At 38.5% G+C, this 19,081-nt stretch overlaps 1 protein-coding gene across 11 annotated transcripts in view; it reads right to left on the bottom strand.

Annotated features, from left to right (window-relative positions):
• The window catches only part of EHBP1 (EH domain binding protein 1), a 223,116-nt gene that overhangs the window by 57,995 nt on the left and 146,040 nt on the right, over nt 1-19,081 (bottom strand). For all 11 annotated transcript variants that reach the window (XM_069850070.1, XM_069850071.1, XM_069850072.1 and 8 more), the window contains 2 exons: nt 14,674-15,588; nt 12,435-12,578 (listed from right to left, as the gene is read on the bottom strand). In XM_069850070.1, the coding sequence (XP_069706171.1) occupies nt 12,435-12,578; nt 14,674-15,588 (1,059 nt within the window). The remainder of the gene's footprint in view (nt 1-12,434; nt 12,579-14,673; nt 15,589-19,081) is intronic.

Here is a 19,081-nt window from a genome sequence, read left to right as displayed (position 1 = left end):
AAAAAAGTGGCGTTATGAAACAAAGACTTTTGGCAAGTCCATGGGATGTGTAAAATGGAGAGCAGCATCTTTCAGACGGCTGTCCTGGCAAGCCTCCTTCTCGGGCGGGCAGCACTGCGCCAAGGGAGGAGGACGTGCCCTCCTGAAAAATTCTCCCGGTTCCCTCCCAGCCAAACAAAGCAGAGCAGGCTGCAGGGCGCCTTGGAAAGTTGGGATTTCCCCCACCTCTTCTCTTAATTTTCCGGGGAGGGTGGTGGGATCCTAGTTCACTTCTGTGTGATGAGAATGGAAAGAACAAGTGCAAACCTTGTGCCTCTCTGGATCCTATTTTGCTGGGGTTTTTTTGAAAATGTCCTGCAAACTGCTAGCAGCTCGTTTTTAATGGAAAATACCAATCGCCTAGGATCTATACCTAGCCTTTTGCCAATAATGAGAAAACTTCACCTTCTGTCCCCAGCAATTCTTAGGAAATCTTTTGCTGTTATTCCTACAAATCCAATTACAGATTGTTGAGTAGCTAGTGGAGTAAGCTTATTGAGGAGTGTCACATCACTAAGTCGTGCGTATGTGTTTCAGTTTGTAATGTGGTCTGAGCCGCTGTAGAGGTGTCAACTTAAAATGCAAGTAAGTAGCAGAACAGGGCTAATCCCAGCCACTACTCCCCTGCAGCCAAATTGTAGCGCAATGAATGACAGTGGAAATGCAAAGATGCCACTGTGCTTATCACACACAGCCAGATGGTGGACCTGGATCAATGCACACATGCCACGATCAATGCATTTGATAAAGAATTAAGAAGAAAACTGTACATGTTATCAAAGAACTTGTACATGGCATAATTATGATTCTGCATGTGCTTACTGATGATATTGGAGACTCAGAGGCAGGTGATAATGAAACTGATAGGAAGAAATAGCTTAAAGGCTACAGCATATGGCCTCAGCACTAAGAAATCTTGTCAAATAGTTCAGAAAGCTTTTTTAACTGTTATTACAGGCTGCTCATAGTGCAAGCTGGTGGCAACGTTTTAATTTTTTTTTAAATCTGAAATGTCAAAAAGTTACAAAAGCTGTACTTTTCCAAATGGTTCAGAAAATAATTAAGACACTATTGTGTTTTAAACATGGCAAAAAAACCTACAGGTAGAGCAAATACTCACAGTTTTGGGGTGGGGGTAGTTGGGCATTTTTTAACGTATAATTCTGCGCTCCCTGAATAAATATATTTAGACCCAAAGGATGCTTGTGTTGGTTTAGGGAATGTACGTGGGTAGCAATTTGCATTCGGCATGCCAATTCCTACAGATACAGTTTCAATATTATTTCTCATCAAATGTAGAGAATTTCCCTGTTCCCGTTTGTGCTCTGTCAGCTGCATTACAGCCACCTTGAATGTGAAAGAAGGTAATTAACAATTGGTGGAAAATAAAGTCTAAAGTAATAAAAAAAAGCATATACATTTATAATGTATAAAAGGTACCTAAAATACAAATTCTCACGCTTCAGTTGATAGATGAGCTCTCTAATCAACGCCTGGACGTAACTTAAGTGCTCTCATTAGTGTGAAGACCTTCAGGCTAAATAAGACTAAATCCCTTAAAAATTGCTTCTGCAATAGAAAAATCCCCCTTACCATTTTCCTCAGCCTAAATCATATCAATTAAAAAGAGAGAGAGGGAGGGGGGGAGAGAGGCATTTTCACATGACTTTGTTTTAACTGACACTCAAAAAACTATCTTCTGAATCCAATTTAAAATGTTTCAGCAAAAAAGTTCATTAGCAATCAAAGCAACAGAAAAGCACGCTGAGTCTAGTTTCTCTTTCACTTTAAACGTGGATCTTTAATCAGCGATAAGGAGTATAATGCCCATTGAATCCTTTGCCTTGACTTCTTTTTTTCAATCCTAAATATTTAATCAATATTGCAGTTTTATATTAAATCATAAAATTTACCAAAACGAGCCTCCAGAAGAGAGAAGCACGAATATTATCTGCAGTGGGCTGAGGAGGGCCCCCCCTCCAACTCCCGAATTTCAATTTGTCCTGACAAACCATTGGCTATTAAATTCTAAAGGCACGCAGAGTGCATAAAGAACTGATGGCTTGATTAGCTCTTGTGGTGCAATTGAAGGAGCTGTCTCTCTCCCCGCTTCTCCATTTTGAGAAACACTTTGATCTCCGTTCAAGTCAATTCATGAACATCAACTGACAAGACTGCATGAAACACCCCAATGGTTAGGCCCAAACTCGTAGCAAACTATTTGGTTTCATTAGGGCTTCAGGAGAAGTGACCAGTGACAGTCCTTTCATTCAGAAGCCAACAGGCAAGTGACTATTTCAACTTTAATGTGCACAATGTACTGCTGAAGGCTGCTACACCTATAGTCAGTCACTCAAGTATGAATGCCTTTACCTACTATTTTGTGACATGTGAACTACTAAGTGCAGCTGCAGTCTCATTAATGCATTCTCCCAGATTTGTTTGCAGGGCTAAAGAGATGATTCGCAGTATTTCTGCTGGAAGAAACGCCTGTTTCTTCAAAGGAAGGCAGAACGGCAAGTGTTATATAAAAGCCAGCGATTAAATAAAAATTGCATCTCTAAATGCAGTAATTTACTAAACACTTGCATGAGCGTAGCCGAAATAATATCCATTGCAGCTGAAAATATAAAAGATCTTAACTTGCATCACCTGCAAAACACACGGTATTTGGTACGGTTTTGAGCTTTGCTACAGTAAACTACTTATACACCACTTGCCCCCTTTTTCAGTTGCCCTCTCCAAAGAGTCCCACTTCAAAGAGTTCATTTTTGTACCAGTTCCTGTCAATGCAGGTCAGAAACACTAAAGTGGAAAGTGGCTGCAGTGCCGTGGCACAAAGAGTCTCCGCGGCTGAAATCAAACAAAGCCCAATTAAACTAATCATAACGTCCCAGTGAACACAAGGAAGCTCACCTGGTATTTCTGGACTTCTTGTGTGAATTCCCAACTCTACTCGGTACTTGGTACTATAATTACCCTGACCAAAATACTGTGAAATTACTGCTCTGATCTACTAATGGCTGCAAAAAATGAAGCCGTCGTGGTTTCATGCCAAGGGGCTGTAGCAAGGTGGCGCAATGCTTTCCGACAGAGACGACAACTTCTAAAAACTCAAAAGGGAAAATTAACGGGATGTGGTTTATGTTGCCAAGGACTGTTCATTAATTACCAATTTAATCACTGCTGGAGGCATGACATTACAAAAATCTGGCTGAAAGTTCTAATAGATTATGAAGACCACCTAAGAAGAGTGACCAAGAAATGTACAAAACAATTAATACTGTTTCACTGCTATCAAAGACACTCAGATTATTTTACATCAAGTGAGGCAAAAGAATTAGTAGCTTCACAGTGCCACCACTAGGAACTGTAAATACAATGGCACACAATTAGTAATGCACATGTGACTTTTCGTTCAAGGCATATATCCTTGGGAAAGCCAGAACATGATAAGGAGAACAAAAGAAACATTTTTAAATGAAATGAATAAAGATTTTAACTCTACCCTTGTGCATGCTGAGCAATAACAGAACCGGCAATGCAAAATACAGCTTTAAGTAATGGCGATATCATCCTGGGATTCACAACAGCGTGTACTGAACATCCACACAGAAAACGTCCACAATTATTAGCAGCGATAGAAAAAGAGCATTCCAGATGCTAAGAAACCCGTGTCTCGCTACACAAAGGGAGAGCTTGGAAACACCGAGATCTTTTTTATTCTTGCTAGTATTTATAAATGGATAGGAGATGCTTAAGTTTTTGAAGTAATGCTGTTCACATGATCTTAAAATTCAGTTAATAAATTGAAAGCTTATTCTTTTGTGAGCATGTGAGTTAACGTTATGGCTGCAGATCATGCAGTACCTCGAATTTACATTCACATAATAAATAACTGCATATTTATGTATTTAGGCTAGATGGTTAAGTGTTGTAAATAGATACAGCTTACAGAAACAGCAGCAATAAAATTCAGCTGAGAATCTCAAGCATTTATATCTAAACTCAAACTGGACAACATTTGTCTTGCACTATCAAAGGTTACACTTTACTAATGAAATCCCTCCTGGTACAAATCTGACAGTGCATACTACGTCTTGTTAGAAATGAGTTTACTTGCACTAATTGATTTATTTCCCCAGCTATGTTAGGGAGTTGTCTACAGCAGTATTTTAGTACACTGAAATATCACAACTTCATAGTAAGAAAGTGCTTAAACAGATCAGATATGAAAGCAAAAGTTGTAGAACCTTCCTGGAAATTTACAGATTATTTTTATTTTTCATGTACTGAGTAATGTTAAATAAAACAACTTGTTTGTTCTTGCCATCAAGGAAATGAGATCAGACTATCTCAACCTTAGCATGTCTTTATAAAGAAGTAAATATCAGTTCAGTGGTGGTTTTGAAGTGTTCAGTCAGTAGGTCTAACCTTCATTTAAAGAAAAGTATATTGTTAAAACAGCTATAAAACTTGGAATGCTCGTGAAATGTAAATACTATACAGCATAGTCTTATCAGCTTAAACCATATTTACCCATTTTATAGTGGCATACAGACAAGACATATAAATGAACAACAGGGAATAAGTTACCAAAGCTCAGGGATTACCAAAATAATGTTCAATCTTTTTACCAATTAGATGGTAACTGCTTCTTTGTAATCTCAGGGAGATCTAATGATCATATCTAAATCTGGTCACAATTATCAGCATGACAGACTAGTCTTTTTTCAATCAATATTTTCCAATTAATATTAACAGACCAAGGCTGCCATCTGCAAAGTCCTACACCTCAATAAATTCATGCTAGATTTTTAATTAATAAAGATCAGTTTTTCTCTCTTAGTTTTTAAAGAAAAACAAAATGGGAATAAATTGGGAGTGTTTCCTTAAATGAATTAACACTGCCACCTCAATTACAAATACTTGTGTTTCAGCTGAGGAGACTACAAAAAAAAAAAATCAGCCAAAAAAAAATCCACTGATGAGCTATGTGACTTGCCTAATGCAACAGAACGAGGGATTCCGGTTTCATATAGAAATAAAAATTATGGAATAAAGCTATTCGGTACTCATTTTCAAGAGCCTGTTAAAATTTTTGGAGGAAAGAATACCTGCAATGCTAACTTGAACTTAAGGCACCTTTCAATCAAAGGAAAATATTCTATTTTCATTGTGAGCTAGCATTCAGTATCACTTCTGGGCATGTTGACTAGGATTTACTTTTTGGTCACATATCAGACCAAGACACTTACGAGCTTATTAGCTCAGAGGGGCAGCAGGATATGATCAATAAATGGGAACATTTATTAAAACTTTTTCGGAACATTTAAAATAACGCTTTATTTTTATTTTATGGCTGCTACCATATCCCATACCTGTGCAAATGTATGCAATCAAAATTAAAGTAAGAATATACAAACTCATCTCCTTTCAAATTTTAACACTTTCTGAAGCTTTTCTAAATGCACATCCATTTCCAATAGTGCAGTGCTGATGCAAAAAGAAAAAAAAAAGTCACTATTTTGCACTCAAATATTTATGAAAATGAAAAGTAATGGGCAAAACAGATTGACACCTGAAGTAGAAAGAGCTTATTAAGTATGAATTAGACACAGCTGCAACAAGTCCTTTGAGCAAGGGAGTAATAAAAAGCAATATCCTGAGCAGAAAGAAACACTCTCAGGGCATAGCTCATTCCTGCTCCCCTCTGTACACAGACAATTTTTGCATCTTTGGAGGTACCAGCTTTTTGGTGAGGTACTTCGTATCTACAGACTCTACTACAAAAGCTGAATATGGTCCCCACTGCTCTTTCAAACCTTTTTTTTTTTCTAAGTAGGCAGCTGTAGCTGTCATTCAACTTGAATAAATATGAAATAATGGTAGCAGAGGTAAGGAACCCCAAGTCTTTCTCTATACAGAAAACAGGATAGCAACAGTTGCACTTAAGCACAGCAGCAGCATCAGGATTGCTCTCTGAAAACATCCCTTCAGTTTATATTGAGTTGGTTTTAAATTCTTATTGTATAAATGTAATCCCTCACAATTTTTAGTGTAGTCATCCTCAGAACACTGCTGTGAAGAAAGAATTACTGTTTTCCTATTTCACAAGTGGCAAAAGACAGAGCAATTCCCTCTGGTTATCACGCTACTGAACTCCTGCACCCCAGAACCTATGGTGGGTCCTAAATACGCACAATTTTTGGCTGAATCCATATTGAGGGCCCAATTCAGCACCTAAATTCACCAACGAGGTATCCTTAGTTCAAGCAAAACCCCAATAATTTCAGGAACAATTCATGGCCTGTATTCAGAAGAAAAACACATCTTTTGCCAGGTGAGCACTGTTTTTCATTAATTCCATGGTATATGGCGTTCTCTGCTAAAGCTACCTACATTGCAAAAACGAGTTTAAAGAATTTTATACACTACTTAGGAGATGCCAGAAATAAAACTACTGAGAACAATATTAATTTTCACCCCATTTTTAGAACACAGCTTTGTTGCGGCACCCCCATTTACTTTTACTCTCCTCGATTTCAGCCCAGATCTGAGCTCCCCAGTGGTGTTCCATACTCTGGTTTATTTTTGCTGTTCAATATGTAGGCCCATCAATATGTAGCACCATTCTTTACTCCATAATATTCAAATCTTGCTCTATAGGCAGAACTATTAATTTCTTCAAGTGCTTTTCTGCAGTGCTCATCACTACAGCATTTAAGTGCCTCAAAAGCATTAGTCACATTCCCTTCTTGCAACACTCCATGGCAGTATTATTACCCTGTTCTTCAGACGAGAACTGAAATGAAGAGATCCAGCCGAAAGGTTCTAACTGGGTACTCACTCTGGGAAGCCTATTACCGGTTCGGGTTTTTTTTTCCCCCTGTATACTAAGCTTTATGCAGCTCTTCATGGGCTCAAGCACAGCTCCAATTGATTTCCTTGACAGATCTGGATGCTTAGTACATCTGCAAATCAAATCTTTGCCTCAAATGGCAAGCTGGAAAGGAAGGGCATACATTTAATGACCACTTGGAGAAAGTTTGGTTCAAAAGACTTAGCAGTACTGATCAGGAACTCTGAGGCAGTATTACATTTAATTCTTTCAAGCACCTTAGCAGTGACCTCATCCTTTTGCTCCTTGCAAACCCTGCTTCGTTTGCTGAGCACCTTCCAATTTCTGCAACCAAAAGGACAGAGGTTCTCTGGACAAACAGCCTTCTACATCACCTCAATCTTCTAAGCTAAATGAGACACAGTTGCTTTGGGGAAAATAGTATGTGATCACATAATTAAAGACTGCATCATAATGCATATACACAAAGGAGGTTAATTAAAGTTGCCAGTGCATTTCTTAACTCCCAATTCCATCCTCTGTAATCACACTGACTCCATAACCACAGCCATTTGAGTTTATAGAGTAAACTACAGCTGTAGTAAATTCTCATTCTTTATGTGGACCAGTCATTAAAGTAGAATAAAATCAACATTCTGCCACCGGCCTTTGCAGGTAATTTGCTGACAGTGCAGTTAGGCTGAGACTTGAGAATTATGGATTCCACTCCATGTTCCACAAGTGAGGGTTTGCTGCTGGAAAGACCTTTTAGCCCTGTGTGTCCTGAATATTACCCACTTGTGGTCCCCTGTAGCCTGCCACTTTGCCAGTTCAGTTGTATAGACCAGATCCAGTTTCCTCACCTTTCCAACACCTCATTCCACCCAAGCTGCTGCTGCTAACAACTATCACTACAGACTGATATTTTACAGCATCTGGTGGGAGCAGATATGTCCCTTCTAGCCCTGTGATAATCATCATGAGAAAAGGTGAATTAAATAAAAATGAGTAAGCTAATAAAAAGGCTCTGCTGGTTAAAAGCTAAGTGATTACAGCTGCTATACCAGATGGGAAATGACAGAAGCATCTCGTAAAGAATCACTACATGCACACCTACATCAAGAAAGCAAGTAGAAAGGCTGAGCTGTTTATAAATCTACCATAGAGGAAAGAATCCAGAGGATCAGTAACTCTGTTCACAAAGCTCTCAAGCTAATTCTTCCAGTCTCCAAAAGGCTGCATCAATTTTAAGGACATATCTATGACCCTCCCAAACCATGAGCACGTTTTCAAGGAGTTTGTGATCAATGCCGTCTCTTCTTAGACTTCAAATACCTGTCTATAGGCTTAAATACCTCCATACAGGCTGGCATGCATACCAGCTTGCAGACTGAAGGCTTCTGAAAAGCACGGAATGAGCAGACCTAACAGTAAAAAAATTCTCATGCTGCAAGCAGGGAAGAAATGAGAGAAAAGAAAAGGGGCTAATGTGATACAAATAGAAAAAGCAAGCAGAGAATGATGGGGCTAAATCAGGTGGAACGAGAGGTGATGGGGCAGAAGCCATAGAGGGAAGATGCCTAAGGGAAGAAGAGTAAAGAGAGTGAGTATTAAGAAACAAAGTTAAAAGAAGAAGGGGAGCTGAAATGGTCAGGGCAGAGAGCGGATGAGAGAGAGGAAAAACCAAGACAATGCAAGCTAAAGAAGGGCAATAGGATACAGCTTGGGATGCAATGAGAAATATGTGATTCAGAGGGAAATGGGACTGAGTTAACAAGTATACAAGCAAATTCAGTGCCCTCATCTTCTGCTCCCATAACTTCATCAATTACTGAGTTAAAAAGACAAAAAAAAGGCAAAATGAGTGAGAATACTGACTTGGGCCCCAGAGTACAAACATGAGAAGATGGAAGCAAATTGCAGCAAGAAAGAAGACTCATGAAAAAACAGTAAACAGCCAAGATAATGGATGCGTCATGGGAAAACAGCCCATACTTCACGAGAGGCTAGTTATTGGTTAATAAAGAGACAACAGACTTGAAAAAGAAAAGCAAAAAAAAGAGCAAACTCAGAGTTGACAATTACTGAAAAAACAGCACAATATTGATTCTGACAGAGGAAGGGTAAGGCTTAAGCTGAAGAAGGTCTAAAGTATTTATTCTGTGCTGAGACAAGAAACAGGAACACTTTGACCAAAACAAATCAAGTGAGCAGATACCAAGTATTTATGAACATACAACAGACTTTTGTTACCTCAAGGAGCAATACACCTCATGCACTATATATTGTTCTCACTTGTTTACTAAGAAAACAGCAATTCATAGTTCTCAAATGACAAATGTAAACTGGTAACAGCAAGGCCTATGAAACAAGATTTTCAGAAGTAACTAACAACTCTGCAGGATTAGCTTACCTGGGGTGATTGATTTTCAGAGCATGGTCTGAAAGGCTGGGTTGCTTAAAGCTCTTTTCTTAAAGGTATCAGAAATAGTGCAATTGCAAACTTTAGGAGTTACTTTTGAAAGTACTGGCCCAGGACTATTTCTTTAAAATTTTCTTACTTTAAATTAGATTTTCCTATTATAAACCATTTTCTTTTGAATCCCTCTCAATCCACCCCTCAAATCAATCCAGCCTAGTCCAATTCATACTACAAAATGCTGATTATCATTATCATAACTCTCATTTGGATAACACACCACTACACATCACTGCACAGACATACACAACACTGGTTTGAGTCAAAGTTCTAATTATTAACCTTAATGACCAGAAAACACTGACTAGAAATAAGTTTGTACTATTTTCTAATAATCCAGTAAGCAATGACCTGGAGTAAACTGGCACAACTACATCAAATAGAAATGTCTATGAAGATCGTATCTATGAAGATGAAACACATTAAACAGAAACCTATGTATTTTATCTTATATTTAGATATGCTGATGCATATATACATCAGAACATATATGTTTATAATATATGTATACCATATACATATGTTATATACAGCTTTATATATTACATATTATATATATCAACTCCACCTCGTATATGACATAAGAATACTTTACCAGCCTCTATTAAAGGCAGCCTCCTTTCACAACACATGTTTCCCACAGAAACCCATTAGGAGAATGATGAGCTTGGTAAGTCAAGCACTCAAAAGTTAGAAAATGTTGAAATTACACTAGCTGCACAACCTTGCACTGGTTCTTATTTCATACAGTCTTTAACTGCATAATTCATACTTTTTCTTCCCTACAGGATACTTGTCTTTTTCAGTGTCCATGGCAACATTCAGTAAATGAACAACTGTTCAATATCTCACTTAACCCTCCTCATTCACTGCCTACCCTACACCTTGTTTAAAATACACTATTTAAACTTTTCTCTGAACACTAAATTATTATTTCTTCAGGGTCATTTCTGTGGCACTCTCCACTATTCTATCTAAGAGTTTCCAAATCACATCTCTGCACACTCTTCTGCACCGAGGAACTTTTGTTATTCTTATATTTCTGGCACTCAAGTCAAGAGTGCCAATTACCTGTATGCTCAGAACACCCAGGTTCTCTTGAGTTGGAAATCAGATATCAAGGAATCTGTCACCTTGAATATGTCGGGTTCATGGTACCTTCCCAACATCGTAAAGAGCTTCTGACAGAGGCAGCAAGAAACTGGGTCTGCAAAGCAGCCCTAAAAGATCCTTTTCTGCAGGCTTCTAATTAATTTTTTAGCTTCTGCACTAAATGAAGTAAGGTCTCAAGGGCAATCTGACTATGCAATTCTGACTCTCACCTTGAGAACTCCGTCCCCGTCCCCTATCCTTCAGTTGGTTTTCGTGGCCTAGACACAGTCCTCATTTTTGTCTAACTTCACATTAATATCTGCCTCCTTGCCAGCTGCCCAGGGCATCTCTCCTCTGCATGCCAATGGGGTAGCTCCTTTTCCTCCTATTTGGATTTCATCAGCAGGAGTTTGAGTCTAAAAGAGAAAGTTTTGCTTCCCATTACTATAATCTGCATCACAATGGGCCTTGACCCTTAGGGGAGCAATGGTAAAGGTAAAAGATGGTCTTGCCTGCTGTGCCCATACAATTTTTACTGACACCAACTCTTCTGAACTTAAAGGCTCTCTGATGAGATTGTTCGATTAACACAATTTTGGTTTGAACACACTTTTCAAGGGGATGAGACTCTCTTCCCATAGGACATTTTTTATCACAAATAAAATAATGCTTTATCCAACCTAACATAAAGAAGCATTTAAACATGTTTTTTTTTAAGTAATAATAAATAAAAAAACATTACCTTGAGGCACAGATCTGCCAGGGAAAATTTCAGCTCAAACAATGAAATACTAGCAGAGTTGTAAAACTTTTGAAAATAGGAGCTTGTAATAAAAAAGGGTAAGGAACTTTAACTATAGTTGTTCTTGTCTGAGTAGTTGCCTATTGTACCCCTCCCCTAATAATTTTTGCTTTATGAAAAATTAATTTTAAATAATCCAAAGTGAAATTTTTACTGAAGTGTACTTATCTAGGAAAGACTTAAATACAAAGTAATAGAAAAACTGCTTATATAACATTCTGTTATCATTCTACAAATAAGACTTGTCTGCATATGTGAATGCATTTGAAGAAAAAAGAAGTGTCAGTTTTGGCAGAGGAATTGTTATGAAAAAAAAAACCTGTACAGCATGGATCCAAGATAGTTAAGGGAACGAAAAAAGACATGTAAATCACTGTCTTCATTTCTTGAGCGTATGATCCCATTTACGTAAAACTAGAATCTGCCCCTTGGGATTAGCTTCGGAAAAAAGTGAATCAGTACAGAATCAAGCCTTTTTCTGTATCGTTAGTTTTCAGTTACATTTACATTCTCAGCTGCCAGTACAGTCTCTAATACTCAATAGTTAGAATCACAAAATCCACACTGCAAAGGTTTGCATAAATATTAATTAGCTTTCATCTCCAGAGAGTATGCATCCTTCCAGGTCACCACAGAGGCCACTGGAGGTGCAGCCATAACTGCTTCAACACTGGAGCTTGTTCCCCAGCTCCACTTTCCCATCTCACCAGCATAATCAACTTCGGTGATAAAAAGGAATTGTTCCATCAACTCTTTTTACAAGACTGTCACAGGCAGCTTCATTCATTGTAACAGCACTTATGAAGCAGCAAGCAGCTGATGTCACACGCTCAGGGAATGCATTTACATTAACTGAAAAAAGAGAAGTAATCAAAAATCGCATAAATTACTTCACTATCATTTAATAAGTAACTTTTGTTTCTTGCCCCATTAGAAACCGCAGTGTCAATCAAAGAAGGTGCTCCCAGACCTCTGCTTCCAGCAAAGTCTAAGGCATGTTTCTGTTGGTCACATCACTAGGAGAAACAGGCTTCAAAAGTGAACTAAGTGTAGATGACAAACCAGTGCACTGGGAGATTCAGCATGGAAAATATTCTGCAAGGACATGACCCCCACAAAAGCATATGCACATGCAATAAATTTTAACTATGTAAACTGCCATATTGGCTAATATTTCTTACATCATTCAGCTGCTTATTACGGGCTGGGATGATTGTATTGGTTAGTTGCTTATTCCCTGCCTTTAAAGCTGCATCTCTTCTTGCTTGCTCCAGCAGAACTCTTGCTCGTTCTTTAAGTTCTTCCTGTCTTGACAACATTCGTTGCTTAAAAATAAAGAAATACAATTAACTGCAAGGCAGTCTCAGGGCACTTAACATTTATACAGTAGTAAATAGCCAGAAGCCTTCCTATATAATAAAGGTCAGGAATAAGATGGATTACAGCTTTATGATGTGACAGAGCATTCTATAGAAATGGAAAGTAAAGATGATCAAAATGTAAAATTAAAAAAAAGTTGTAGGCCTTTATAATGTAAATAGGAGTTCTCTCTCATTCTCTTAGAATTTAATTTCTATCAACATTTAATGCTTTTAAACTGCAATTGTGGAAAAAAAATAATTGGCTTCATGGAAGCTATGTTAAATGTGCTATATGTTTACTTATTTACTTTAATATGTATGCAAATGTGACACTTTGTTGGCTACTTATATGGGTATCGTTCATTTATAAGTTAAATTGAACAGAAAGGGGCTCGGTGCATGGCAAAAACCAGCAAAAATATCTGCTTTTGCTTCATTTATAAATACCCACATTTATAAATACCCACATACACATGACCAACTACATTGCAGAGTAGAAATGACAGAAGGGGGGCTTCTGTACCAGCAACATGAGTCCCCATGCCTATATATTCCCAAGCACTGACTTCTTAGTCAAGATCAACTGTGAAGACTCTGGGAAAATGTGTCTCTAGGCCTGTACATGAGCTGGGACAGATCTTGCAGGTTGTGCTCCTGCAACATCCACAAGGAAATTGAGATGGCTGACTAAGCAACAATTGAGTGTTCAAAGCTAAGGCTGAGGATCGCATCTGAGATTTTATTACCATTTGCAAATGCAAAGGCAATTCACAACAGAGTACAATTTTTAAAGTAATCTCTTCCTTTTTCTTGGCCTATCACAGCCTCACATATGAAAATACTGGTAGAGAAGACATCCTGTCTCCCCCTGCTCTAATATTCTGTATGGGCCAAATTGTTTCTCATGCAGTACATGAAGATGACGAAGGAGAGAAACTTCATGAGGCTTAGTCACTGACATAAGGAAAGAAACTAGCTGGCTGTGGAAGGAATATCCCACATCTATGGACTAGAACACGTTGCCCAGGGAAGTTGAGGATGTCCTATCCCTGGAGATGTTGGATGGGGCCTTGAACAGTCTGATCTAGTGGGAGGTATCCCTGTCCATTGCAGGGGTGTTGGAATTAGATGATCTTCAAGGTCCCTACCAACCAAAACCATTCTGTGATTTGATGATTCTATGACTGCTTCTCTCACAATAAAATGAATCCTTAAGGTGATTAATCAGGAAAAAACCAAAAATATTTGAAGCAATCCATGCTACCCAAAGACTGGCTGTATTTTTGTCTTATCAGAGCTAATGGCACAAAGCCAAACAAAGCCAAAACTCAAGAAAGATCTTCAGAGTGGCAAAATTATAAGCACGCTTTGGCATTTTTGTAAACAGGACTGACAGTATTTTTTACATATTTTTGTGACATTATTTACCGATAATACTCAGCATTTATATAACCAACTTTCAGCCTCACAGTAAACATGCAAGGTTAGTGGGCACAGCCTTTTTGTCTTTATAGGAAGGAAAATGATATTGTGCTTAAGTAACATTCTCAAGCCCACTCAGTGAACAGCAGAATTTAGTACTCTCGAGTTTCTGCCTCACCATTGTGGGTTATGTTCACAAGGCTGTGTGGCTTCTCAGATAAGATCTGGAAATGTTTGGTAGGTTTCAAGGTATTAAAAACTACTTTATTTTAATATTGATCAATGAATTGGTAAGTCTTTTTCTGGTTTTCTTTAGTATGCAGCACTCTAAAGAAAGACGGCAAAAGACTTGAAGACACCTTTGAGCTGGTTGAGAATACAATGTTATTCCTTTAACTGGAGAAAGACTGGAAAGGTTATCAGTAGGACAATTCCGATAAATGAATTTTTCACGTAATGGCTTTTTTTTCCAACATCACCTACTTTCGGCTGAAGTATTTATTGCCCCAGAGTAACAATATACCACACGCCTTGCCATTTATACTGAAGATATGACACAAATTACAAACACAGAGAAAAAACTTGAAGGGCATCTCCATCCTGACTCACAAGGTCACAGGAAGTTTAAATTTCTTACCTGGGCTGTTTTTGCAGTTTGATCTGCATGATTTAAAGCTATTCTAGCATCATTATCACAATCAGATTCTGTTTGCCTTGGAGAAGCATGCGGTTTCTTTGCAAGATCTGCATCCTTATTATAGGAGTATCCAAGCTTAGAAGTAGGCGATAAAATTGGCCTTGTGACAGGTGAACCAGGATCTGCTCTTGTGCTTTCTGCGGATCCTATAAGTCCCAGCTTTTCTTGCTCTGAGAAACCAACAGTACTGTCTGAGCTCTGGTGCCTCTTCTTGTCGTTATCTTCAGAAGCAACTGTGGGAGACACATCCTCTTTTTGATCACTGACATGTGCCAAGTCACTCAAGTCTAAAGCATCAGCTATCAGCAATTTCTTCCTTCCCAACGTACTCTGCGTTTGTGTTATATCTGTACTGCTACACTTCCCAACGTCTTCAGACGCAGAAGTCCTTCCAGAGCTCTGCTGCGATTTTTGTGGGTCTGTGTCACTTCGAGTCCTGCGAGAAGAAGGGGAAGCTGTGCTTGGGCTTAAATGGTCATCAGGAGTCTGATGCTCGCTCTCAGATTCACCAACACCACTGTCATTAACAAATACCGAGTCATCCTGAGAAGCAAAGTCTGCCAAACCACTGTCTGGTGGTGGCAGCTTGGATTCCCGGTTCAGGTCATTCAGCTCTGCATAGAATTTTTCCTGGTCGACAGAACTGTTTGTGTCCGTTTCGTAGTTACCCACTTTATATGTGCTTTTACTACTGTTCTCCTCTATTTGAACCACGTTTAATTCCTGGCCACAGAAATGCGCCCGTATTTGATAGAGATAGGTCATAACAGTCAGTTTGTCAGGTATTGCTAATAAAACCATGTCAGACGGTTCCAGCAATCGTGATATTCCTAAACTGGCAAACCCATCGTATGCCTTCAAAAACAGACAAAATAAAGATTACAATGCAGCAGTTTCTTACATTTCATAACGTTTCAAGAATGCAAGTGGAAGTTTCAGCCAAAATAAGCAAGCCTAAAACATAACCTGTACTACAGGAACAGTATGGGTTCAACTTATTGTCCTTTTGGCTTCATTACAGTAGCCATTATTTCTTCTTGCACAATCCAACAGCCAACTCATCAATTTTTCCCCCATGGCACCAAGATATCTCACAGGGTATCTTCACACCAATGCAAATTGAGAGAACATGACTAGTAAAGACACTCAAACAGCGTTGTTTAAAATATTTCTAACATAATTCAATACTAAAAAATACTAAAAATCTCTGGTAACTCAAAATTATGCCACTTCCATGAGTAAAAAGTTGTTAACAAAACCGCAACTTAAAAGCCCTTCTGTTTGCACTATGAAAACCTACCACCATCTTAAAAGGCTCTCACTCAAGTAGCAGGAAACAAGCAAATAAAAAAACTTGTAAGAGCTGGATCAGAAAAAAAGCAGCTAAGGATGGCTTTTTAGATAAGTAACAAAGATAGAAGAAATACGACACTAATCCATCTTGGGCTTTATCACTCGTGATCAACCTTCTCCTTTCTACTGGTCATGTAATTGCAGTGATTTGTGTTGATGAAAAACTATGTCCAGATATCCAAAAAGAACACCACCACAGATTACTTGATACAAGACATAAACCACGTTAATCCAGCAAATAAATGCATTTTAAAAACATTTGTTGATGCTAAATTTATAAGAAAGAGAGAGTGAATTTAATTCTCACTTCACTTTCATTTCTAAAAGCTAAACAGTTTGTAAGCCTCCCACTTTGTGAGGCCACGTTGTGTCCTTTCTGCTAGCCCTTTAAGTGAGTGGGCTTGGTGCATCAGGTTTTTCTAGTTTTGAAGAAATAAAGCCATTTCTCAATTTACAATTAATTATTACTATCCTGGATTAACCCTGGAAGACAATATTGTGTTTCAAGGAAGCCTTTAAAAGGGCCTCCTGTTAGCATAGATGCACTCAGTTAAAGCACTGTGACTTCACCTCCCCCAACAATTCTGCAGCTCCTTTTCACGCTCTTCTGCGGGAGTCTAAAATGTTCACAGTTGTTCTGACACTGTTTTGAAGAAAAATGGATGCTAAATTTAAGGCACAGACAAGAATCTGTCCCATCGCAAGGAAACAATAACACACATTGCTGGCTTCATCTCTACCCCAGTTCTACACTATTTCCTTAATTTATACCATTTTAGAAGAGTGGAAGAAAGAAAGAAAGAAGAGAAATCAGAAAAAATTATCATTATTTTAATCCTTTTGGTTTTCACAACAGTGAGTGTTCAAAGGTGACTCAGAATGTGGGTCTGGCCTGGCCAGCTCCTGGCAGATCCAGTTGTTTTACTTGCCCCGAGAAAAGGAGGCGCTCTCACGCCCATTAGAACGTGCAGGAGTTTGACCTGAAGGTCAAATGGTTTTCATTTCAGCTGCTTTCAAACTCTGCTTACGAGAGCTGGAATTCACCTTCCAGAAATTTTATATGCTTCCCCTCAGACTCAGGTATAAATTGCCAAAGCATTTTTGGTAACGTAATTTTTACCTCTATAACAAATGATTCAGCGAGTTCATCTAGACATAGAAATTATCTGAATAATTTATGTTTAAGCCCTTCTGGCTCTCTCTATGCAAAATGATTTGGCCTAAAATTATTGCTGGTCTTTGTAGGGTATCATTTCTTGGGAAGGTTTATCATAAGAGATTGTTATGCCATTTATAAAAGCAGAGCTGTGCTTAGACATAGGAGTAGCAGTGGAGAACATGAATGTTGTATTTGCTGAGACAAAGCTCCAGATGGGAGTAGAATAGCAACAAAATGATGGGTGGGAGGGAATGGAAAGAACTCAGATGGTAGAAGAGGGACAGCTGTCATTTACCTGGTCTTCGGACACAGAGCTGGAGAAGGAGGATCTGACTGGATACGGAGGAGGAGAAAAGAGAGGTGGAATTGAACAGACACAAGGAGCACAGAGAAAGGAGGATTAAAGGAGAGCAGTGCAACGTTTAGGGTGGGCAGGCCAAGCTGTGGCAGGTAGCAGGAATGATGAACGTTCACATGCCAGCAGGAAAAAGGCTAGGTATGAAAGCATAGCATGAAAGCCGTGTTGTCCTGCGGACCAAAGGTAACACCAGAATTTATTGTTTGATTAAGTGGGTCAGTGCTAATTCAGTGGCATAAATAACCTGTTACCCCACACTGAAAGTAGTGGGAGTTACCATCTGAAGAATGAAAGGACTTAGGGATGGGCTTAGCTGTCCATGGCAGCCAAAGATGATAGACGTGATTTAACCTGAACTCTTTTATACTCTTAATTTCTTATTTATATGCTAATAAAATGAAACCCTAGGAACTTCTCTCAGGGTCTGTCAAATGAAGCCGAGGACAGTGTTTCGGAGTTGTTTAGGAAGGCACTTGCTTAGAAGGGGTAACACTAGAAGAAGTGTGCACTAGTAGAACACTAGCAGAAGGAATGATGAATTTAGAATGATGGATTTTCTTCATACTGCTACAATCACTTCTTACTGTCTGCTAGTTCTTCTGGTGATGCTTGGGACTAAACACAACAGTTTCTCACTGATGTCAGATATTTACTTCCCATCCTCTCTCCTTCTTATTTTGGATAATAAACATTCTTGCTTCTCTGCTTTTAAAGTACACAAGGTATCTAAACTGGCATGCAAATGCTTTACAGTCATTAGTTCTAAAATTAGCAGTAGTATGTTCGGTACGTGTCCATACAGGGGAGTATGATAGGTTCTCTTTCACTGTTAGGAAAGCTGGGAGCTTCTTAATATTCCAGTATATTTATAAACACATAGCGTTTATAACTAGTTTGTTATGTGGTATTAACTGACTGCATTTTCCAAGTCAAATTACGTTTTGTTAAACAGAAGCACAACTAAGCTTTGCCATGGCAAATGTTTAAATGCATGATCCCACCAAGGTCAACAAGCAACTCCTACACACACAATTAAAGATGCGCTTATGACTTTGTGGAATCAAATAGTAGAAGTGAGCATCAATATCGGTTATAAAATTATGGCTGTTTGCTTAAAGGTAAGGATTTTTTTCCGTTTTGACTCAATGCTATCCCTGTAATTCTGAATTCTTCTGCTTAAATGTATATTTTGAAAGGATTCCTTCCTTGGGAAATGGAATATTTTGTTAAGACAATAAAAATGAATTGGGGAATTTAGTAGAAATGGCCAAAAAAATGGCAAAAAAAAAAAGCTTTGCAAAAATTGAAAGTGCCAATCGAACATCCAGAAGACATATTGCTATTTCTACACAATAAACCCCCAAATGAAACAAGCTTCTCTAAACAATAAAATAATTAAACCCAGAAGTTCATTATTAAAATCATACTGTTGTGCCCTTCCACTTCTTGTTCTTTTATTCCCTCCAAGCTCCAGCCAT

This window comes from Phaenicophaeus curvirostris, chromosome 2 (assembly GCF_032191515.1).
Source record: "Phaenicophaeus curvirostris isolate KB17595 chromosome 2, BPBGC_Pcur_1.0, whole genome shotgun sequence".
In the NCBI taxonomy this organism is placed as follows: Eukaryota; Metazoa; Chordata; class Aves; order Cuculiformes; family Cuculidae; genus Phaenicophaeus; species Phaenicophaeus curvirostris.
This window is presented reverse-complemented; position numbering and strand designations above follow the sequence as displayed.